Source organism: Poromitra crassiceps, assembly GCF_964638095.1.
Source record: "Poromitra crassiceps genome assembly, chromosome: 8".
Classification (NCBI taxonomy): Eukaryota; Metazoa; Chordata; class Actinopteri; order Beryciformes; family Melamphaidae; genus Poromitra; species Poromitra crassiceps.
In genome coordinates, this window is record NC_139629.1 from 22,115,214 (window position 1) to 22,140,054 (window position 24,841).

General features: G+C 46.5%; 1 protein-coding gene across 1 annotated transcript in view; it reads left to right on the plus strand.

Moving 5' to 3' along the window:
* Positions 1-24,841, plus strand: part of lamc3 (laminin, gamma 3) — a gene marked incomplete at its 5' end in the record, with an annotated part of 191,099 nt that overhangs the window by 140,604 nt on the left and 25,654 nt on the right. Inside the window, 5 exons of the mRNA XM_083642378.1 lie at positions 17,802-17,990; positions 18,320-18,565; positions 20,016-20,169; positions 22,550-22,692; positions 24,766-24,841. The exon at positions 24,766-24,841 is cut by the window's right edge and continues 103 nt beyond it. Of these exons, the coding sequence (XP_083498504.1) occupies positions 17,802-17,990; positions 18,320-18,565; positions 20,016-20,169; positions 22,550-22,692; positions 24,766-24,841 (808 nt within the window). The remainder of the gene's footprint in view (positions 1-17,801; positions 17,991-18,319; positions 18,566-20,015; positions 20,170-22,549; positions 22,693-24,765) is intronic.

Genomic DNA, 24,841 nt, shown 5'->3' on the forward strand with positions numbered 1-24,841 from the left:
TGTCTCGCATAGCAATGCATGCGCCGCAGGGAGGAGAGGCAGAATAAGAAGAAGAAGAAGCGCTATCTCAGAGACTCTCTCTCCATCTCGCCAAAAGAAGACGATTACTATCCCATCCAAGTTCCCAATCTCCCTCTTTTATTTGTCCTTAATCTCTCTCTTCCTCTCCATCTCTCCATCCCACCCTCAGACTTAAGTCTCAGACAGAAAGAGACAGAGATCTGACCTAGTTAGGAGATGCCCGGAGCGTTGTGTGAATTTGGTGTGTGTTTTAGATGTATCACGGCCTGCCTGCCTCCCCCCTCATTAGGCTTGTTAGCCGCCTCCTGGCTATTGACGTCTCATTTGCTTGCAGATTTCCGGTGTCTCTTCTGCCTCTTCCAATTCCTCAATCTCTGTTTCACTCTGTCTCTCTGTCTCTCTCTGCCTCTCTCTCTCTGTCTCTCTATCTCTCTCTCTCTCTGTCTCTCTGCCTCTCTCTCTCTCTGCCTCTCTTTGTCTCTCTATCTCTCTCTCTCTCTGTCTCTCTACCTCTCTCTCTCTGCCTCTCTCTGTCTCTCTATCTCTCTCTCTGTCTCTCTGCCTCTCTCTCTCTCTGCCTCTCTCTGTCTCTCTATCTCTCTGTGTCTCTGCCTCTCTCTCTCTCTGTCTCTCTCTCTCTCTCTCTCTCTCTCTGCCTCTCTCTGTCTCTCTATCTCTCTCTCTCTCTGTCTCTCTGCCTCTCTCTCTCTCTGCCTCTCTCTGTCTCTCTCTCTGTCTCTCTCTCTCTCTGCCTCTCTCTCTGTCTCTCTCTGCCTCTCTCTGTCTCTATCTCTCTCCCCAGCTGTTTCTCTGCCTCTCTTTGTCTCTCTCTCTGTCTCTCTGTCTCTGCCTCTCTCTCTCTCTGCCTCTCTCTCTCTCTGCCTCTCTGTCTCTCTCTCTCTCTGCCTCTCTCTCTCTCTGCCTCTCTGTCTCTCTCTCTCTCTGCCTCTCTCTCTCTCTGTCTCTCAAATTCAAATTCAAAGGGCTTTATTGGCATGATAAGGTGCATCTTACATTGCCAAAGCATACATTAGCAACACTTAGCAATTACAAAGAATCAAAAACAGAAAACATTTTGTTACCCAGTAACAGGAAAAACACACAATGTGTGGACCAAAACAGCTCAGCAGGCACAGTAGAATATCAAAAATTCAAAAAAGGAGCTGTTAGGAATTTAAATAACAAAATTGAATTGGAAGTAATTGTACCTGTGTACTACAAAGACCGTTGGGTTTTCGTCAGGCTGTACAGCCTGACGAAAACCCAACGGTTGAAACGCGTTGCGGTATTGATCTTGCCCGTATCACCTTCATGAAGATGTACTCTGTTTGTTAAACTCTTTGTAGTACACAGGTACAATTACTTCCAATTACATTTTATTATTTAAATTCCTAACAGCTCCTTTCTTCAATTTTTGTTACCCAGTAACATAAATCACAAAATCTTAAGATATTCAAAGAGGAAGGGAAAAGAAAATTAAATGGAATGTGATAAGATAGAATATAATAGAAGACTATTGTTGACCGGAATCTATTCAGAATAATAACAGAACAGTAATAAATGGGCAGTTAAATGGTGATAGTGCAAATAGAGAGCAATTACAGTATATTAACAAAAATTCACAGAATCTGTAAATAACCGTTGTTATTTTGAAATCTTCAGAAGAGAGCGAAAAACAAATCAAAGCAAAAAAGAATAAAATATAATAGAATAAGATAAAATAAAATATTAGTTTTGACCAAAAAACCTATTTGGAACAACAAATTTAAAACTTGAAAACTTAAAACTTACAATTTTAAATGTAAACACGCAAACCAATAAACTGGATGCTAGTGCAGATAGTACAGTGTGTTAAGTTTTCTGTGTTTCAGCCAGATGTGGATGGCTCTCCTGTCCACTGGCTGTCCCTCAGCTGATGGCAGCTCCACATATAATGTGCTGCTAGAATGGTGCATTCAGGTGTCTCTCCCAGAAGATATTGAAGTGCAGATGTGTCCGTGATATTTTCAAATTCTTTGTACTTCTGGTTAATTTTGGGGGAGATTGAGGCTCTAATTTCTTTATATTTGTCACAGTGTAACAGGAAGTGCAGCTCTGTCTCCACCTTTCCTTGGGAGCAGAGTGAACACAGCCTCTCCTCTCTGGGTAGCCAGGTCTGTCGGTGTCTGCCTGTTTCTATTGCCAGGCTATGATCACTGAGTCTGTACCTGGTCAATGTCTTCCTCAATTTTGGGTCAATAATAGTGGTCAGGTAGTCTGCCACCGTGTAGTCTCGATTTAGGGCCAAATAGCAATCTAATTTACTTTGGGTTTTTGTGGTATTCTTCCAATAGGTAATATAGTTTTCTTTTTGATTTGTGATAATGTATCTCTCTCTCTGCCTCTCTCTCTGTCTCTCTCTGCCTCTCTCTCTCTCTCCCCAGCTGTATCTCTGCCTCTCTCTCTCTCTCCCTCTGTCGCTCTCTGTCTCTCTATCTCTCTGTCTCTCTCCCCATCTGTCTCTCTGCCTCTCTCTCTGCCCCTCTCTCTGTCTGTCTCTCTATATCTCTCCCCATCTGTCTCTCTGCCTCTGTCTTCTCTCTCTCTTTCTCTCTCTCTGCCTCTGTCTGTCTGTCTCTCTCTCTCCCCATCTGTCTCTCTCTCTCTCTGCCTCTCTCTCTCCCCATCTGTCTCTCTCTCTCTGTCTCTCTATCTCTCTCCCCATCTGTCTCTCTCTCTCTCTCTCTGCCTCTCTCTCTCTCTCTATCTGCCTCTCTCTCTCTGCATCTCTCTCTCTGCCTCTCTCTCTCTCTCTCTCTCTCTCTCTCTCGCTTCTCTGTGTACTTAGTGTCCTTGGCTCCCTCCTGTGCTTACTCCTCACATGTCCCTCCCCTCTGTTCTCATTTCCTCTGCACCTCTGCAAGCTTCCTCTCTTCCTACACTCTATACATCCTCCATGTTTATTTAAATATGTCATATCCAGCATACATTACTTTCACGAGGTGTGCCGTTTGGAAGTGCATGTATGCATTAGTCGTGTATTTAACACTGCCGGTGGCAGCCATTACTTCACCCTGTTTGTCTCTCCCTGTAGGCTCCAGACGTAAGGTCATAAATTAGAGAGTGTTAGTGAGGAGAAACGTGGCGAGAAGAGGATTAAAAAGAGACAACATGCCGTTTTGTTGTGTTTGTTGAAGAAGAGAGAGATTGAAAAGACAATGGGGAAATGATACGAGGGGAGGGAGTTGGTGGTGCAGGTTGTAGGTAGGTCTACACGCAGATCTGTGTGATGTGCTCCCAGTTGTTGGGAGGAGAACTAACATCTGTCTCACATCAAAGTGGATTTTGGTTGTGTTCACACTCCCCCAAACGAACCGCACCAAGGGGGAAAACGCTCTCTGTTTCGGAACAACTGCTCCAAACGAGATAGGTGTGAATACAACCGACTCACTTCAATTTTCGTTGTGAAAACTGGGTGGAAACAATTAGAGAGTAAAAAAAGAACTGCAGTGCACAACTAATCCACAGTCTTAGGCCATGTCCACACGGAGACGGAAGCGATTTTTTTTTTTGTTTAAGAAAAGTTTTCCATAAACACGGAATCGTTTCAAGAAATGTGTCGTGTGGATGTCAAACCTCTCACTTCCCTATTCACGTTGTATTTGCGAGGGATATATATGGAGCAGCCCGAGTATGTCCGTTACACTCAGGGTTTACATTTCATTTCATTTCATTTTGTCCAATATTAAAATATTCCAGAATTGCATGTTGTATTAAAAGTAAATATTATTTCTATCTAACACGTTTAGCCTGATTTTGTTTGTGTTATTGTAAAAACTTAGCCGCCGCTAAGCCTTCTGGGAAATATCCAATGATATCCAACGTTATTTCCGGTAACATGACAAAGGGGCGGTAGGTTTGTTAGTGGCCGTTCTCGTCGCCACTCAAACAGCTATTCCCCAGATGATTGGTATAGGCAGAGATCTCCAATTTGTCTGGGAGCCGAGACTAGATGGGCGTTGAAGAAGGAACTACAGGTGTCCTGTGTGTCAGGCATCCTTGTGTGTCTCTTTGTGTCCTTGGGCACATTGGGTTGAATTGTACGGATCAGGAAAATCAGGAAAGAAAGCTATTAGCTTTTGTAGTTCAAGTGGCTGATGGCGCATCAACTTCTCGAGGCCTAGTTTCTTTCATACAAACCAACTGAAGCCATGTAGAAATCCATAGGTTCAGGTCAAGGGGAACGATCAAAGTGAGTCGGTTACAGACGCCGTCTTCATCATTTGTCACCGAGAAGGCGGGGCAACCTGCTGTTTCCTCGATCAGAATCTTAATTGCTGTGTGTAATTAGCTAACGAGTTGTATGGTGGTGGGGGTGCCCACAGACAGAATGGGGGATGGGGTTTACTCGCTGGCTGCTGGCTGCGTGAAGCTGCAGCCAATGGTGCTTCATAATCATGATTTATTAACGCTCTCTGAATCGTGTCGTTTTTATTTGCTGTAGCGCAACACAACAGATTGGAAATGTTAATATTTGTGGTGGAACGAGCAAATTGTGATTTCTGCATAGCTCATGGTGCTGCCGGGCTAATGAAGTCAAGCATATGTCCTTCTGAACAGAACCATAGTCCATGTGGGCTACTTGTGTGTGTGTGTGTGTGTGTGTGTGTGTGTGTGTGTGTGTGTGTGTGTATACAATTCTGGGAATCATTTAATTTCAATATGCGTATGTGTTTCTGCATGTGCACACACACACACAGCTTCTCCATGTCTCTGTGTTAATTGGATACATGCCATCATCCATAAAATTGGGCGGCGGCCATCATTTCTAAGCTGAAGAGAGGGGCGATGAGGAAGGAGAGATGATTCTTATATAGATAAATAAAGGGAGACAGTCCATTTTCTCAGCAGCCCACACTGTACACCAGCACTCATTAATCACCTAAACAAATGAATCACATGATGCAACTCTGCAGTCTCTGCTGTGTATAGTCTCTGCTGTATACAGTCTCTGCTGCGTACAGACAGAGCTGTTTGGGCTACTGCGTTACAGCTCCTCTTCTTATCCCAGGTCTCTAATACAGTGATTCTCAAACTTTTCCCACATCTAGGCCCCCCAAACCGATGCCAATTAGACCACGGACCCCCATTTTATAAGATTTTGTTCAAGGATCGCTCATCTGATAAGACTTTTGCTTTTAGATGTTTTATTACAGAAAGTGAATGAAACCCATGACCAAAATAGTCGTGCATTCTGTCATTGTGTTACTTATGGATGGAATTATAGTGAAAATAAATGATTCACCTTTTTTACTGGGGACCCCCTGGAACCCCCTCCAGGACCCCTGGGGGTCCTCGGACCCCACTTTGAGAACCACTTCCCTAATAAGAAGGTGTAGTCCGATGGCGGATCACCATCTGAAGACGTCATCTCTGTCTGAACAGGATTGACTCAACGTTCACCTGATGTCACACTGAAAACACACTGAAAACGAATGAAATTGAAACGCCAGTAATCACAAATGCTTCTGATCCATACAGTTTACCATTTCCCATTTGGCAGGTGCTTTTATACAAAATGACGTACACATGAGATTTTTAATGCAACACAAGCAAGGTTCTAGTTAGGCGAGAACGACGATACCGGCAGGACTATTCCCCTCAGTTCCCCTCCCCCCCGAACAGATGCCCTGACCGACCGGAGGAGGCACGAGTGCATAAACACTGATATCCATGCAACATGCAAAATGATTTGACAAACTGAATGTTTGTTGTTGTTGTTGGTGGTGGTGGTGGTGTTGTTGTTGTTGTTGTAGTTGTTGTTGTGGTTGTTGTTGTTGTTGTTGTTGGTGGTGGTGGTGGTGGTGATGTTGTTGTTGTTGTGGTTGTAGTTGTTGTTGTAGTTGTTGTTGTTGTTGTAGTTGTTGTTGTAGTTGTTGTTGTTGGTGGTGGTGGTGGTGGTGGTGATGTTGTTGTTGTTGTGGTTGTAGTTGTTGTTGTAGTTGTTGTTGTTGTTGTTGGTGGTGGTGGTGGTGTTGTTGTTGTTGTGGTTGTAGTTGTTGTTGTAGTTGTTGTTGTTGTTGTTGTTGGTGGTGGTGGTGGTGTTGTTGTTGTAGTTGTTGTTGTTGTTGTAGTTGTTGTTGTTGTTGGTGGTGGTGGTGATGTTGTTGTAGTTGTTGTTGTTGTTGTTGTTGGTGGTGGTGGTGATGTTGTTGTTGTAGTTGTTGTTGTTGTTGTTGTTGGTGGTGGTGGTGGTGATGTTGTAGTTGTAGTTGTTGTTGTAGTTGTTGTTGTTGTTGTTGTTGTTGTTGGTGGTGGTGGTGGTGATGTTGTTGTTGTTGTGGTTGTAGTTGTTGTTGTAGTTGTTGTTGTTGGTGGTGGTGGTGGTGATGTTGTTGTAGTTGTTGGTGGTGGTGGTGGTGATGTTGTTGTTGTTGTGGTTGTAGTTGTTGTTGTAGTTGTTGTTGTTGTTGTTGTTGTTGTTGTTGTATTGTTTTTCATTCATTGCCAGAGTTGGAGTTCTGTAGGCCTAGTCAATTTAGTTTGAGGCAGTTTTTAGATACAGTGCCTTTCCTGTTTTGCTATTTTCTGGATGTCAAGCAGAGAGGTAGAATATTTTATTTGTGTTGGGAGACACGCTGTTTTTTGGGCAGGGGGAAAATGTCCTCTGTGTTATCTCTACTGGAAATGTAGCGTGCTGTTCATTTTGCCGATGCGCCCGATTGGTTGTGCCAAGTTTTCCGTGTCCAAACTAATTCCATCAAGGGAAAAGGCTCGACCCTTTTCAAATCACAGATCCCTGACAGTGCAGCTGACACGCACAGGCAAAGCGCAGGGCACGTCGTTGTTTGTTTTAGTTGATGTGTCCAAAATAAAATGTGCCGCTTGTGAAGAGATGAGTAAAGCGTTTTGACTTGGATCGACAAGGGAAATTACATGGTAAGACTCCTTCCCACCGACTACATCTGTCTTCTATCGCACTCGCTTCTCCTCGCTGTCTCTCCTCATATGCCTTCATACTGATACAGGCCAGGTGTCTCAGGGCTTAGCCTGTGACAAATATGGCCCAGCAGAGAGCTTAGGGAGCTGAATAAGCCTGGGCTAAAGCGAGCTATGTCTGCTTGGACTTTCTCCCATAGATTTTCTAGCTAATGACCTTAGAAAGCTGAGGATGGCATTTAAAGAGGCGTTTGGGAAAAGCGTGCCCTGGCCTCCTCTGTCTCATTCTAAGGTGGCCCTTTTGTTGGCAAACACTGACTCACAATATCCTCTATTTCACGCTAGCATTCTAATGAGTATTGCAATGAGCATTTTCAGTCATCTCATCTGTATCCTAATTGATGCAATGAGACAGTCTGGCTGATGGCCTTTATTAGGGCTAACTTCAATGTATCTCGCTGCAGGAGCCCCCTGGTGGTTTGTCCCCCTTCACTGACCAAGACCAACAAGCTTCATCTTCCTCCTAAGCTTCTCCAGCAGACTGTGGTGGGCGTGACCTTTAGCTATGCAAAACCACTGTGAATTATGCACAACATGTGGCCCTGCACAAAATGCCAATGTGAGAAATTGGACTGCCGATGAAAATTAGCCTTCTGGCTAACTCGGGTACATTTACATCACTGATTGTCGAATGTTGACGAATGTACACTGTCCCTTTACAAATTGATTGAGTGATTGATTGATTGGTTGATTGATTGATTGATTGGTTGGTTGATTGATTGGTTGGTTGGTTGATTGTTTGTTTGATTGATTGGTTGATTGATTGAAACAAGCATAATGCTGCGAAACATATTTATTCTGGGTTTTTACCAGTGGGCAACAGAATTAGGGAATGTATGAAGCCAGTCGTGAAATTCCATTAATTCGAAAAGTCCGCAGGGGGGCGCACGTCAGGTCCGGAAGTGACGACACGTACATTGGCTCCAATGTAAAAATGAGCCGACTTCTCTCTCGTTCTGTGTCTTAAATAAACATTTTCCGAATGAGCTTATGGTCTGAATAAACAATTTCAAGTCTTTTTCATGCTCCCCTGGGCTCCGTTTTCTAAATTATGGTCCCATTTCGAGTAAAAGAGCCGATAAAAATTATAACTTTGGGGGCGGGATTTTCTTTGATTTACACCAGCCACAGGAAATCAGATGATCCCAACCAGTTGCCAAGGCAGGCTAGCTAGCTAGCTAGCAACGTAGCCAGAGATAAAAGTAAAATAACAGAAACAGCGTTACCCTTATGATATTTTAATGATGTTAGTAGACACACGTAACAGTATAGATCCCCGTGATGAGGTATGTTGATCAAAAGAACACCTAAAACGCTATATCGAAATCGGGTTTTAGTGGACGGGCAGCTCTGAAGTTGGGGCTTCAGAGCTGATCTGCGGCTAGCTAGCTAGCAACAGTATAGAGCCCCCGAGGTCTGTTGATCAAAAGAACACCTACCGCTATATCGTTATGTAATGTGACTTGTGACATGATCACCACATTTCAATAAATATAACGTTTTTGCACATTTGAATGCTGCTGGTCGTTTGTGTAACGCTGTATATATTGGACATTTAAAGCTGATACACAATTGTGTTGAGGTAATTCCGCAAAGCTCAGTTAAAAATATAACGTGTAACACCAATGGAAGGATGGGTAACATTAGCTAACGTCATCCAGGCTATAAACGTAAGGCTATTATGAAACGCTGATTCAGACGTTACAATAATATGACATAATATGAGCCAGTTAGCCTAGCTAGAGAGAGTAATTTCAGACCACCAGATATCACCATATTTCATTTCAATAAATATAAAGCATTCGTTGATTGAAGCAGACTCAGACTGCTGGTCGGTTAAGTTTCTCCGTCGTCCAATCCTTGGTTTGTGTTCACTCGACATCAACAATCTTATACATGATAATATACAACAAGGCTATCTTTGTTGACAATGTTTATTGACAAAAGCATTAAAACAAGCAAATATAACAATATTCTCCGGTCACTGGCAGATAGCTACAATTGTTCAAAGCAAATCTCTCATGTCAGCATTTGGCTTGTGTGTTATTGCAATTTCCTATGTTGAAACAACTGATCAGCAGTAACGTGTATAGTTAATCTCAGGAGAACAGAATATTATAGCTTTGATCTTCAGAAATCATGATCCTCTGTTGTGTGTCCCATCTGGTACTGGACAGCAGCTACCCCCTGGAAGAAACGAATTAGACACTGTTAATCACTGTATAACGTTAACGTTTGCTTACCCAACACTACGTGCGATTGGTAAATACTGTAAATGCAGAGGTGGATAAACTATCCAGAGGAGTTGAACCCCCAGCTTGTTCCCCCTCATCTAACGTTAGCTAGATATATAACGCTATTAGCTGGTAGATCATATGAGTATGCTTTGAGTCTGCCTCATCTCAAAGAGGTAACCTAGGTAAACAGAACTGCGTTTGTTTTCTGTCTACGTCCGAATCTGTGCAGCATGCAATACTGTTTAACGTTGTATAACGTTAACTTATGCTACTCTAGTCTAACGTCCTCCTGTAATGACAAATGGACATGTAGCTAGCGTTAATGTCATGCTATGCAATTAGCGTTACGTTAGAAAATAAGATTACCTCGATTTTGTGGAAGATGCAAGCGGCAGGCTGGTGACGCAGCGCGAGGTCTGGAGGAAATAATACTCTGGTTTTTCTTCGGGCTATTGTATTCACTGTGACAGCAATGGAGCAAGGCTAGCAATAGCAACTAACGTTAACAACATTTGTTAGCCAAGCTAACGGCTAGCAGGGAAAATAACATGAACAAGATGGATGCCGTGGCGGAGGAAACCCTTCCCCGAGTCCCGTCCACGCTCACGCCCTTTCCTGTTTTCCCGGCTCCAGGTTTGAACAGATTTCCCACAATGCAACAGGAAAATCCATTCATCCAATCAAACGAAATCAAACAATATCGGGAAGTGAGCTTCATTTTGCCGTGTCAAAAACATATAGCTAAGGTGGTCCAGATATTATGTACTGTCCATGGTTTTTACACATGCCACATCCAGGTACTAGTGGTCAACAGCTTATTGGCTGGCAATGCAACCAGTCTGTCTTCAGCCATACGACATAAGAATACTGTCTCTCATTTGACAGCCAAATATGTAAGGTGCACATAGCTGACATGACGCTGAATACATGCAAGATAAAGTACAAGTCAAACATGCCTGTTTGACTTGTAGTAAAATGATTGCATTGTAGGGATATGATTGTGCCAATCCTGCTCAAAGCATCGACTGTACAGGCACAAACCTTAGTCTTGCACTGATACTATCGAGCACATCAAACTAAGATAAACCAGCCACAAAAGCATTTTGTGGCTGAGCAACAACAAATAATAAATAAATATAGTATATAATAGTATAGTAAATAGTGTATAATAATGACCAGAAACAATGTTCTTTGATGCTTCATATATGTCATGCTGTGATTTGTCGTTGTATCTAGATTCATGGGTGAAGGTGATTGGCTCCTAAATAATTGGGTCCAACTCCCAGCTGTGTGTGAGCTCTGCCCCTGTTATATTAGCAAACTGAAGCTGTATTGTTCAAACGCTCTGAAGAAGGGCTCTGTGCTCAAACACGTTTTTTTTACTGCGTGATGTGAGCAAAATAAATCAAGTGAAATGTGAGTATTTTGTAGCCCTTGACTTGGAAAATTGAGATGTGCTACCCTTTCATCTTTTTTGGAATAAATATATTTTTACGGTCTATTGGGGGAAATAACCAAGAAAGTGGGATGCGTAGTCTTATGATCTTTGAACCTGATTAATAGCAACATGAGGAGCATCATCGTTGAAAGATACGATATTTTAACAATATTTTTTTGCGATCGATTTGGAGAGGAGGAAATTAATCACATGCCTGCCTTGGTTTGATTTACCAATACTGAAAGCACCAATTTCACCTTTGATTGCAGTTGTGTTCTGCATGATAATTATACTGTATTACCATACATGGCAAAATGCCTATGATAATTATACTGTATTACCATACATGGCAAAATGCCTATGGCTGAAGACAACGGAAGGTTGAGTTGGTTGAGGAGGAGGATCTAATGGCAAGACTGATTGACCTATCTCTAAGCGGGGTATTGAATTTACAGGGTGAGGCCAAATTCCCCATCTTTTTTTTACATGCTTTTATCTCACAACTATAATATTTATACTATAATATAATATAAATGAGCGCTAAATATTTCTAGTTATTATTATTACTACAAAGCAAGTAAGGTGTTCAAGCACAAGCAATCCATGACAATTATCTAGCTCAGCTTGTTGCATCTAATGAGTGAATTGACATTTTATCAGGCTCCATTTGTTCGTTAGACAGATAATTAGGATGTTTACAAAAATCAGCCATGTTCGACAGACTGATGGACGGTTTATCAAGATCGATCCGATATAAGTGATTCAGTGATTTGGCATGTGGGACAACATGAGCTACAGCCATTGCTGTTCGAGTTACCGCCGCCGCTACCCCAGGGCCACGCCATCAATTTCACCATAACAATTTCGCCGACGGCCTCTACACACAGAACAGGAAGTGATGTATTTATTTTTCACACTTACCGTATGACAGGAAGGCATTTCCCCAGTCATCCATTGCAGGCAGCATGTATGGAGGCTCTCCAGGCCCTGCACTGACACAGGCAGCATGTATGGAGGCTCTCCAGGCCCCGCACTGACACAGGCAGCATGTATGGAGGCTCTCCAGGCCCTGCACTGACACAGGCAGCATGTATGGAGGCTCTCCAGGCCCCGCACTGACACAGGCAGCATGTATGGAGGCTCTCCAGGCCCTGCACTGACACAGGCAGCATGTATGGAGGCTCTCCAGGCCCTGCACTGACACAGGCAGCATGTATGGAGGCTCTCCAGGCCCCGCACTGACACGGCACATCTGCAGTGGGCGCTAGCAGCAGTCTGTGTTAAATTAGAGAGAGACATGGGGGGGGGGGGGGGGGTTAGTGTTCCAGTGAGCTATGGAGACAAACCCTCAGGCTTATATTCATGACATTTAATCTATTTTTGTAATTGGTGTTTATATGGAAATAAACAGAGAAATAATAATAACAAAGTAGAAACTATAGTCAAAATGAGCCGCCTCATATTCACAGGCATTCAAATGTTGCTCCAAAGATTACATACACAGTAGCCTACTTCTGGGCTTGCACATAATCAAAGACGCCACATGTTATCCCTCCTTCTCAGACAGACCTCCCACAGACCTGTCTGTGCTCCTCTCTGACTATGATGCAGTCTGCAGGGACCTGTCTGTGCTCCTCTCTGGCTATGATGCAGTCTGCAGGGACCTGTCTGTGCTCCTCTCTGGCTATGATGCAGTCTGCAGGGACCTGTCTGTGCTCCTCTCTGGCTATGATGCAGTCTGCAGGGACCTGTCTGTGCTCCTCTCTGGCTATGATGCAGTCTGCAGGGACCTGTCTGTGCTCCTCTCTGGCTATGATGCAGTCTGCAGGGACCTGTCTGCTCCTCTCTGGCTATGATGCAGTCTGCAGGGACCTGTCTGTGCTCCTCTCTGGCTATGATGCAGTCTGCAGGGACCTGTCTGTGCTCCTCTCTGGCTATGATGCAGTCTGCAGGGACCTGTCTGTGCTCCTCTCTGGCTATGATGCAGTCTGCAGGGACCTGTCTGTGCTCCTCTGACTATGATGCAGTCTGCAGGGACCTGTCTGTGCTCCTCTCTGGCTATGATGCAGTCTGCAGGGACCTGTCTGTGCTCCTCTCTGGCTATGATGCAGTCTGCAGGGACCTGTCTGTGCTCCTCTCTGGCTATGATGCAGTCTGCAGGGACCTGTCTGTGCTCCTCTGGCTATGATGCAGTCTGCAGGGACCTGTCTGTGCTCCTCTCTGGCTATGATGCAGTCTGCAGGGACCTGTCTGTGCTCCTCTCTGGCTATGATGCAGTCTGCAGGGACCTGTCTGTGCTCCTCTCTGGCTATGATGCAGTCTGCAGGGACCTGTCTGTGCTCCTCTCTGGCTATGATGCAGCCTGCAGGGACCTGTCTGTGCTCCTCTCTGGCTATGATGCAGTCTGCAGGGACCTGTCTGTGCTCCTCTCTGGCTATGATGCAGTCTGCAGGGACCTGTCTGTGCTCCTCTCTGACTATGATGCAGTCTGCAGGGACCTGTCTGTGCTCCTCTCTGACTATGATGCAGTCTGCAGGGACCTGTCTGTGCTCCTCTCTGGCTATGATGCAGTCTGCAGGGACCTGTCTGTGCTCCTCTCTGGCTATGATGCAGTCTACAGGGACCTGTCTGTGCTCCTCTCTGGCTATGATGCAGTCTGCAGGGACCTGTCTGTGCTCCTCTGGCTATGATGCAGTCTGCAGGGACCTGTCTGTGCTCCTCTCTGGCTATGATGCAGTCTGCAGGGACCTGTCTGTGCTCCTCTGGCTATGATGCAGTCTGCAGGGACCTGTCTGTGCTCCTCTCTGGCTATGATGCAGTCTGCAGGGACCTGTCTGTGCTCCTCTCTGGCTATGATGCAGTCTGCAGGGACCTGTCTGTGCTCCTCTCTGGCTATGATGCAGTCTGCAGGGACCTGTCTGTGCTCCTCTCTGGCTATGATGCAGTCTGCAGGGACCTGTCTGTGCTCCTCTCTGGCTATGATGCAGTCTGCAGGGACCTGTCTGTTCCTCTGGCTATGATGCAGTCTGCAGGGACCTGTCTGTGCTCCTCTCTGGCTATGATGCAGTCTGCAGGGACCTGTCTGTTCCTCTGGCTATGATGCAGTCTGCAGGGACCTGTCTGTTCCTCTGGCTATGATGTAGTCTGCAGGGACCTGTCTGTGCTCCTCTCTGGCTATGATGCAGTCTGCAGGGACCTGTCTGTGCTCCTCTCTGGCTATGATGCAGTCTGCAGGGACCTGTCTGTGCTCCTCTCTGACTATGATGCAGTCTGCAGGGACCTGTCTGTGCTCCTCTCTGACTATGATGCAGTCTGCAGGGACCTGTCTGTGCTCCTCTCTGGCTATGATGCAGTCTGCAGGGACCTGTCTGTGCTCCTCTCTGGCTATGATGCAGTCTGCAGGGACCTGTCTGTGCTCCTCTCTGGCTATGATGCAGTCTGCAGGGACCTGTCTGTGCTCCTCTCTGGCTATGATGCAGTCTGCAGGGACCTGTCTGTGCTCCTCTGGCTATGATGCAGTCTGCAGGGACCTGTCTGTGCTCCTCTCTGACTATGATGCAGTCTGCAGGGACCTGTCTGTTCCTCTGGCTATGATGTAGTCTGCAGGGACCTGTCTGTGCTCCTCTCTGGCTATGATGCAGTCTGCAGGGACCTGTCTGTGCTCCTCTCTGGCTATGATGCAGTCTGCAGGGACCTGTCTGTGCTCCTCTGGCTATGATGCAGTCTGCAGGGACCTGTCTGTGCTCCTCTCTGGCTATGATGCAGTCTGCAGGGACCTGTCTGTGCTCCTCTCTGGCTATGATGCAGTCTGCAGGGACCTGTCTGTGCTCCTCTCTGGCTATGATGCAGTCTGCAGGGACCTGTCTGTGCTCCTCTCTGGCTATGATGCAGTCTGCAGGGACCTGTCTGTGCTCCTCTCTGGCTATGATGCAGTCTGCAGGGACCTGTCTGTTCCTCTGGCTATGATGCAGTCTGCAGGGACCTGTCTGTTCCTCTGGCTATGATGCAGTCTGCAGGGACCTGTCTGTTCCTCTGGCTATGATGTAGTCTGCAGGGACCTGTCTGTGCTCCTCTCTGGCTATGATGCAGTCTGCAGGGACCTGTCTGTTCCTCTGGCTATGATGCAGTATGCAGGGACCTGTCTGTTCCTCTGGCTATGATGCAGTCTGCAGGGACCTGTCTGTGCTCCTCTCTGACTATGATGCAGTCTGCAGGGACCTGTCTGTGCTCCTCTCTGGCTATGATGCAGTCTGCAGGGACCTGTCTGTTCCTCTGGCTATGATGTAGTCTGCAGGGACCTGTCTGTGCTCCTCTCTGGCTATGATGCAGTCTGCAGGGACCTGTCTGTTCCTCTGGCTATGATGCAGTCTGCAGGGACCTGTCTGTGCTCCTCTCTGGCTATGATGCAGTCTGCAGGGACCTGTCTGTGTTCCTCTGACTATGGTGCAGTCTGCAGGGACCTGTCTGTGCTCCTCTGGCTATGATGCAGTCTGCAGGGACCTGTCTGTTCCTCTGGCTATGATGCAGTCTGCAGGGACCTGTCTGTGTTCCTCTGACTATGATGCAGTCTGCAGGGACCTGTCTGTGCTCCTCTCTGACTATGATGCAGTCTGCAGGGACCTGTCTGTGCTCCTCTGACTATGATGCAGTCTGCAGGGACCTGTCTGTGCTCCTCCTCCTTAGACATGAGTGGCTTGCTCAACGGAGTGCATTAGGCCTGCATGTCTGTGTATTTATGGAGAGAGGGCACGATGAGGGGCAGCAGTGGAGGGATGAGGTGCAGGCGCTGGGGTTGGGGGTGCGATGTGCATATGATGAAGTGCTCCTCTTCAGAAAGTTGGGTCTGCGTGTTTCCCATACAGAAAAGATTGCTGCACCGTCGGGGAGCCGGCGAGCAGAGTTCAGGTGGAGAGCAGCAAGCAGCGCGTTGAAGCGTAATGCTGAGAGGAGTGGAGAGGAGGAGGAATGAGGGGATGCCAGAGCAGGGAGGAGGAGGAATGAGGGGATGCCAGAGCAGGGAGGAGGAGGAATGAGGGGATGCCAGAGCAGGGAGGCCGGATTGGGCGGATTTGCCCGAGATAATCAGAGAATTCGCCCGCGTGCCGTTCCACAGGGACCTTCAGGTGGAATCCCAATTTGGAGGGAATGGATGTGCGATTGATTCATTGATCAAAACGCTTCTGCGGGGGATGCAATGAAGTAATGGCGATTAGGGCGACGATGAGGGATACGGTGCGAAGGCCGAAACCGCCGTTCACGAGCTTCTGATGCGTGCAGTTAGCTTTTCCGAGGCGCCGACGAGATGATAATAGCGTCTAGGAGGGCCCTCAGTGGTTCCAGTGTCTCATATCATGCTCAGTCATCTTCACAGTCAGTAAAGTCAGCACATTTTCTGCTACCATTAAATTTACTATGGCTCATTTGGGATTGACACCGCACACCATCAGTGTCATTGGAATGCGTTGGGAAAATTCAAAGAAAGACTCACTCCTTTATGGTAGGAGCCATCGTTATTGCTAAGTACTCTGTTTAAATGACGGTATTACATGCATGGGAGTCATGCATTATTCACCTCACCTCGCCAAAAGAACAAATGATTTTTAGTAGTCCGCGCTTCATCAGGCAACGGGCTAATTATTCCCTTAATGGCCGTGTGATCAATTTAGTTTTGTCGCCATTATTCTATCTCATACACTTGACTTACAGGTCCCAACTTAACAGTGCTTGATCCAGTGATGGAAGACGCTAGTTTCACTGACCCCATAACTAGAGGCGAGGATCTCTTTACCCCGGCGTTCGGCTAATTGATTTAATAATGCACCGCTTAAGAGATTCTCGCTGGATGACACTGTAGGCTATGAGACAGTCACGGGGAATCTTAATGAGTATTCTGTAAACGAGCATGTCTTTGGATCATTCGCTATGCATCAAGACTATGTTGGTGTTCCCTAGAAAAACGTCTCACTTGATCGTTCCGATTTCCATCTTCGATTTGGGATATTTGAGCTTAAAACTATTTTGTATTCTCTCGTGTCCAGGCATTCAACAAATACAAAAAAAAAAAACACTTCTCTGTCGAGTGGCAACAACACTGCATATAATTACACAGTGTATAAAAGGAGCTATTATTTTTGCCACATTTTAACATGCTGTGTAAAGGCTTATCAAAATGTAAGGAATGTCTGCGCAATTGCTGAGCAATTTTATGACGAATTAAACTCTCATCTCAGTCATTAGCGATCAAATGAATATTCACCAGTGGATTTGGGCTTTATTGCCAGGAAGGTAGGGCTTAGATATTGAATACTTATGACTTTGTTTGGTCTCTGTAAGCAGTAATTAAATTGTAATGCCACATTAGGTTTTGTCCATCTCCCGCTCTTCCATTTGGGAAGTTGTTATTGTGCAAGTTTGGCACAAACAAAGCAGATTGGTGCCAGTGTGGTTCATACGTCAACAGCATTTTTTATGAGGAAATTCTATCATAGTTTTCACTTAGGAATTATGTGTGAAGGGTTTAGTTTGTATATCCTCTCAGATTTTCACGCTTGGGCAGGCTACCAATCTATATGATCCAGCCTCGCCTGTAGGAGGCTCATAACAAATCCGTTCGGTAAAGTAAATTGATCGGGGATTGAGTGTATGTCCATGCATGTGGAAAAGGAACGTGTGCTGTATGGAAAGGGATTTAACACCAAGAGCTGTTTTTCCAAATCTGTTGAAACAACAGGTTGTTGTTTTTAGTGCACCATGAAAATGGTAATCTCTCTCACTTGGGCGGGGCGGGGGGGGGGGGGGTTTGCTTTACTTCTTGAAGGTCTTTTAGACTGGATTTGGCTTTTATATTTCCCAAAGCAATTATAGTCGGGGTGAATTTAGTTGTCTTGTACTCGCTATATATGGTGGGGTGTGGGGAATGTTTTCTCACCAAATCGGGTTGTGTATTTGTGGGGTGGTTGTGGTTATGGCCAGAGACACAGTGCCCTCTGCTGGTGATGGGGAGAACATCGCTCTCCCTGGACTAACAGCTGTGTCAAATCTAAGGTGACGAAAACAATGCTGTGTGCACAGGCAGGTGTGCGTGAGCAGTGAGTAAAGAGTGTAATTGTCTTCTCTCTTCGTTTCAGGAGTGTGCAAGTGCGCAGACTTCACCACTGGGATGACCTGTGAGCACTGCCGGGACGGTTACTATGGCAACGCTTTGATTGGCACCTCTGGTGATTGCCGACCTTGCCCTTGCCCGGATCGTACCAGCTGTGCCCAAATTGCAGAGACAGGGGAGGTGGTCTGTACTAACTGCCCTACCGGACAGACTGGTGAGATGAACCATCTGCAATCTGAAACAATTTTTCATGCCACTGGACAGCATAATAGACTTGATATAATAAATACAATGATAAAGAACATTTCCACAAGATATATTGATGCTAAAAAGACTTTGTAGTAGTGAGAGCCCTGCTCAGCTGGAGAGTGTCTAGCCAAGCAATCAGTCTGTCAACCAGGCTACTGGGGCCAACATTGATTCAGACATTGTTAATTTCAATGGAATAGACGCGGAGTTGAGATGAGATTGACCTCCAACCCGCTACTTCAAGTCAGCTGTCTAATTCCTGCCCACCTGTTTCACCTTCTCTCCCGCTGGCAGGGAAGCGCTGTCAGATGTGTGAGGACGGTTACCATGGCGACCCCCTGGGCCAGTCTGGGCCAAGTCGACCATGTGCGAGATGCGACTGCAATGATAATGTGGACCCCAACGCGGTGGGCATATGTGATCACATGACTGGCCGGTGTCTGAAATGCCTGGGACACACAGAGGGCGACCGCTGCGGCCGCTGCCAGCGGGGCTTCTACGGCGACGCCTTGAACCAGACAGCTGGCCAGAAGTGCAAACGTGAGTGACAGAGGCGCCTCAGAAGACGGATTCATTCATCAATTGGTCGATTAATTGGTCAAAATAGAACTTCCTTAGGCTAGGTTTATCTATATGGATTTAGTTTTGTGGTAAATGAGTTGAGTTGCAGATGACTGCCACTGATTGTATACAAGCAGTGTGCCAATTGTACAATTTCTAAAGTCCTTGCATCCTGAAACAAAGCAGAAGTAAAGGTAAAGTCCCACTGATTGTCACACACCTGAGTGTGCAAAATTTGTTCTCCGCATTTGACCCATCCCCTGGGGGAGCGGTGAGCGGCAGCAGTGCCGCGCTCGGGAATCATATGGTGATCTAACCCCCCAATTCCAACCCTTTGATGCTGAGTGCCAAGCAGGGAGGCAATGGGTCCCATTTTTATAGTCTTTGTTATGACTCGGCCGGGGATCGAACTCACAAGCTCCCAGTCTCAGGGCGGACACTCAAACCACAAGGCCACTGAGCTGGCCTTGTGCAGAAAGATACTTTCAGATGTCTGTTAGGGGCCAGATTGTTCTGTTTACTAAATCTCTTTCCTCAGAATAGATATACAATCTGAACAAATGTGTGGGACTAATTCTTTGAAAGGTCTAGAGATCAGTGGTCCTCAAAGTGGGGTCCGGGGACCAACAGGGGCCCTTAATTGAGGGGGGTTCCAGGGGCTCCCCAGCAAAAAAGGGGAATAATTTATTTCCACTATAATTCCGTCCACAATAGTAACAGTATGAGAATACTGTATATAACTATTTTGGGTTTCATACACTTCCTGTAATAAAACATCTGAAAGCAAAAATCATAACAGATGGGGCACCCTGCGGGGAACAAAGTCTTACCAGTCAGTTTAGGGGTCCTTGATGTGGAAGAAGTTGGAGGACCACGACTGGTCTAGATAGCCTTGGCTTTATCTTTTGGCCATTCAAACACAAAAGGAAATGAAAAAGAAAAGGGTGCATTTAACTGAAATGGTTTCCAGTCACGAAGCCTGCAGGAGTTAAAGGGTTAAAACAGGGATGAGTGGTGAGAGAGGGGAGGGCCTGACTGTGCGTCATAAAGAAGGCATAAAGAAATGGAGAATAACAGGGTTGAGAGAATCAAAAAAGGTCAAAGTGAATCATGAAGGGAGAGTCAAAGGAGGAGAAACCAAAAACTGACCAGGTAGTGGGAAGGAAGGACGGACCAAAAGAGAGACACAGATAGATGGAAAGACGGACGGCCGGACAGACAGACATTCTCCTGTCTCGTTTTCTTGCAGAGACTTGCAGGTAACAAGTATATCTAGTGAATAAGACTAAAAGGGAAATCCTTTCCAATGGCAAATGATTCATTGTGAGAAAATGTCGATGCTGAAGTTGCTGACAATTTAATATCATTCTCATTTTAACACTTGACACAACAAACGAGCCGAGTGTTGGTTTTTGTCGCATCCTCTTAGCTTGCAGCTGCAATCCTGCCGGGACCTCTGGGCCAGTGAATGAATGCCACCCCCAGACAGGAGACTGTCAGTGCTCCAGTCATGTGACCGGACGGAACTGCAGCCACTGTGAGGTCGCTTTCTTCAGCCTCCAACCAGGAGCAGGGTGTGAGAGGTAATCAGGCCCACTACTCTGGATGCGTTTATTCAAAAAGACATCTCTAAGGGGACATTCAGACCAAAAGCGTTTTTGGAGCTGCCAGCGTCTTTCTGCAATTCATTCTCTATGTAAGGACGCGCTAGACGTGCTCCTCTTTTAATGAAGGCACGTTTAAACTAGGGCTGTCAGCGTTAACGCGTTAATCGCGATGCGATTAACGGCCGACCATTTTTTTTTAGCGCGTTAAACGTATGCCGCTATTTTGTCCCTTCGTCGCACCCGTACTTGTAGTCAAGCCGTTCTGTTTCCTGTCTCCTGCTTGTGCAGGCATGGAAGAGAACGACAGCAATACGCTTCTAAATGGCTCGTTTTACTTTACAAAACTCCCCAAATGGCACAGTGGACAAGTCAAGAGCAGTAGTTTGCACCTTGTGTGAAACGGAATTAAAATATCACCGAAGTACATCGAGTTTGAGGCGAGCGATCACCTAAAAGTAGCTAGCGCCTAGTAGCGGCCAGCTAGCAGCCAGCTAGCTAGCGCGAGAGACTCATCACTCATTCTTCCTTCAGAGTCTCGGATGCGCCGGTCCTCTAACCACTGGGAGGTCGGCTCCAATGGCTTCACGCGATATACACGTTATCAATACACAGTTTCCAATACCGAGCCATTATTCACATGGAAGTGCCAAAGTTTTTAGCTCAGACACAGCCTTCTTCGGCTGTGTTATTTTGGGTTTCGACCGCTCCACAGCGCCGCCGCCGGAAGTATCGGTTCTAGATGTAGACATTGTTACCTCCTGTCTACATAGAGACAGTCCGCATGTCTGGGAACGCCCATACAGGCTCTAGGAACGCCCACAATAGACGCTGGTTAGCTGGCTCAGCCTGGCTGGGGGCGTGGTCAGGGTGGGGTAAAAACCCCCGTTCTATCCATTCAGCAAAGTTAGAATTTAGCTGATAGCCCAGCCCAGGCAGACACGATCGGGGATTTAACCACCGCAGTAAACGCACATCTGAGCAGACGTCTTGTGTTCTGCTCTAGAACCCCCAAACCTGTAGTTTAGAGCCACAGCACCTTCCTTTGGTGAGTCAGCCCATGAGATATATCGGCGGTTTTACCCCACTCGCGCGCCAGCCGTTTAACATTTTGTGGGCGTTCCCAGACATGCGGACTGTCTCTATTCCACTTCTATTGAATTGAAAATAAATCTAAAATTCAAGATCAAAACGTACATTTGATTCCCAATCACGACACACTGGTAAGAATGATTAATATCTAATTAAAAATGCTTTGAAATGCAAAATAATGACATTTTAAACATGCGATACAAAGATGCGATTAATCGCGATTAACTATAGTTAATCGCAATATTAATCACGATTAATAAAATGAATCGGATGACAGCCCTAGTTTAAACGCTGTGGCATCTGTTGTTTTTGGAGGAGCGCTGTGGGCGTTTTTAAGCTGAAAAAAGTTGAACATTAGAGGAAAAGCGCCCTGCTCTCTTTTTCACTCCACCTACCTTTTCTCCTCCCGAGGGATTTTCAACCTCGGCTGCTGCCAGAATTGGCAATAATCTCGCTTTCATGTTGACCGTGAACAACATCAAACAGACAAAACCAGCTGGCTACCGTCCGTGTGGTCGTTGTGTTCTGATCTGTAGCCTACTGCACGCCGACTACAGGGGAGAACAAACACGTAGCGCTGTGTTTTGTGCACAATGGAAGCGCTCTCAACAGGATTTTCATAGCGTTCTGAAGCTGCGTTCACACCGACCTATTAAAGTTTTTCGCTGGCATCGAGTTTACATACAAAGTCAATGCAAACGAGCGATTGAGCCTATATTCGCCCGGGAGAAAAATCGCTGGGCGTCCGAGCGACAGAGACAGAGCGATAGGGAGAAAATTCGCTCCTCGCCCGAGATGAAATATCCCAACTCGAGCGAAATTACGCTGGCATCAGTCGCTCGCTGTTCAACGCTGATTGGTTGCCGTGTGAAAGTGAGTCAAGGATCACACTGGCTTGGAACAAACCGCTGGTTTATTGTGTGGCAACAAACCGCATTGACAGCTGATTGACAGGCTGACAGCTGACATGAAGTGAAGTCTGTACTACCGGTATAGAGCTCGCGTTAGGAGCACGGTGGCTCGCAGTGGACAAATATCAAGACATTGCGTAACGTTATAGCCCCCAGATGTCCGTCAATTATTGTGCCTGTTGACGAGCGATTTAAACAGAGCAACAGCGATTCCAAAGGGTTAAATCGAGCGACAGAGAGAAAAATAAATATCTCGGTGTGAACACAGCTTGACTGAAAAAAACGCTTTTGGTGTGAATGTCCCCTAAACGATACGATGAACCTGATACAGTATGAATGGTTTCTCCCCTCCTTAGGTGCGACTGTAATCCAATTGGCTCGTGGTCCCCGGCGTGTCATCCCGTCACAGGGCAGTGTGTGTGTCGGGCAGGAGTGGAGGGGAGATTGTGTGATTCGTGCCGCGTGGGCTTCTTTGGATTCTCCTCACGAGGCTGCAGAGGTACTGGGCTGTGCTTAATGCTTGGTCGGTTGCACACTAGAGGATTTTCAAATCTTAAACCCGTTTTCAAAATGTGGGAGGCCACAGACATAATGACATATCCAACCCATTTTTTTTTTTTTACATTTTAATCGTAAGAAGATACGCACACACCAGACCAGACGAATCAATCAAGATGCAGGACCACACGCTTGGCGTTTTACTAAGCGATTTCAGACGGGCGATTGCAGGGTCTTGGCTCCGCTTCACGGTCGGTCAGCGGCTAGCGGAGACTTCTGTCACTGTGCACGCCTTGTTAAATGTCAGATCACTCCTGCAAATGACCAGATATCACTGTACACTCACTGGGTATCCCCATGCACCTGTTCACAATACATGGTCCAAATAGTCTGTTTTCCAACATACGTCCAAACACAAAAGACTGATTATCTCCGCCCACATTAATGTATTATATTTGGCTCCGGTTGGTGACGCTTCACGGTCAACTCCTTCTCATTGGCTATTGTGAGTTTCTGCTCAATATTCCATCGCTGTTCCTTTCACACGATAGGATTTCAAGTCGTAAATATCAAACATGTTTGATACGGCGATTCGAAATTGGCTTGTTTTCGGGAGAGAAGTGGCTAATGACACCGCTGCTAATCAAGCTAGCAAGCTAAACACATTTCATTTCCTATACATACTTCACAATAAAAGCATCCCATTAGTTTGCCAGTGGAAAACCTTTAATTTGAAGGAGCTGTGCAGGAAATAGTTACAAATTACAGGCAACTTGACAGGCCCCAGGCAAAAATACCAGACTTCTGGCAGACCTGCCTCTGCTTGGGATTTAGAAAAAGACTAATCAAGTCTCAACCGGGGATTAGCTGGGGGGCCGAGCTTAGACTGACTGTGTGAGAAAGGGGTTTTTGGTGATGTCATCGGAACCCAAGCTCACCCACTTTAGCAGACCCAACAGCAAAAGTGGGTTTCAGCCCCTGGAGGGCACTCTCGCTGCATGCAAATTCTAGAGTTTATTCTCAAATGTGGAGATTTTGCCCAGAATCCTCCACCAGCACTTCTCAAAAGCCATATCCATTGGTTTAAAGCAGAACCAATTAGTTTAGTTACCCATGAAGGTTAAAAAAAGTTACATAATGGAGCTTTAAGGCACCACAACTGCACCATATATGGTCATCCTGTAATAGCGCTCATACAGTATAAAGGAAAACATCTGTCTTTGAATGTGACTGCTTCCCTGCTGCTCTCCCACCCGTCCTGTTGTCTCCTGTCCCCTCCCAGCCTGTAACTGTCCTTTTGTCTCCTGTCCCCTCCCAGCCTGTAACTGTCCTGTTGTCTCCTGTCCCCTCCCAGCCTGTAACTGTCCTGTTGTCTCCTGTCCCCTCCCAGCCTGTAACTGTCCTGTTGTCTCCTGTCCCCTCCCAGCCTGTAACTGTCCTGTTGTCTCCTGTCCACTCCCAGCCTGTAACTGTCCTGTTGTCTCCTGTCCCTTCCCAGCCTGTAACTGTCCTGTTGTCTCCTGTCCCCTCCCAGCCTGTAACTGTCCTGTTGTCTCCTGTCCCCTCCCAGCCTGTAACTGTCCTGTTGTCTCCTGTCCCCTCCCAGCCTGTAACTGTCCTGTTGTCTCCTGTCCCCTCCCAGCCTGTAACTGTCCTGTTGTCTCCTGTCCCCTCCCAGCCTGTAACTGTCCTGTTGTCTCCTGTCCCCTCCCAGCCTGTAACTGTCCTGTTGTCTCCTGTCCCCTCCCAGCCTGTAACTGTCCTGTTGTATCCTGTCCCCTCCCAGCCTGTAACTGTCCTGTTGTCTCCTGTCCCCTCCCAGCCTGTAACTGTCCTGTTGTCTCCTGTCCCCTCCCAGCCTGTAACTGTCCTGTTGTCTCCTGTCCCCTCCCAGCCTGTAACTGTCCTGTTGTATCCTGTCCCCTCCCAGCCTGTAACTGTCCTGTTGTCTCCTGTCCCCTCCCAGCCTGTAACTGTCCTGTTGTTTCCTGTCCCCTCCCAGCCTGTAAATGTCCTGTTGTCTCCTGTCCCTTCCCAGCCTGTAACTGTCCTGTTGTCTCCTGTCCCCTCCCAGCCTGTAACTGTGACCCGATGGGCTCCATCTCCATGCAGTGTCATGGTAACGGTACCTGCCACTGTCGCCACGGCTT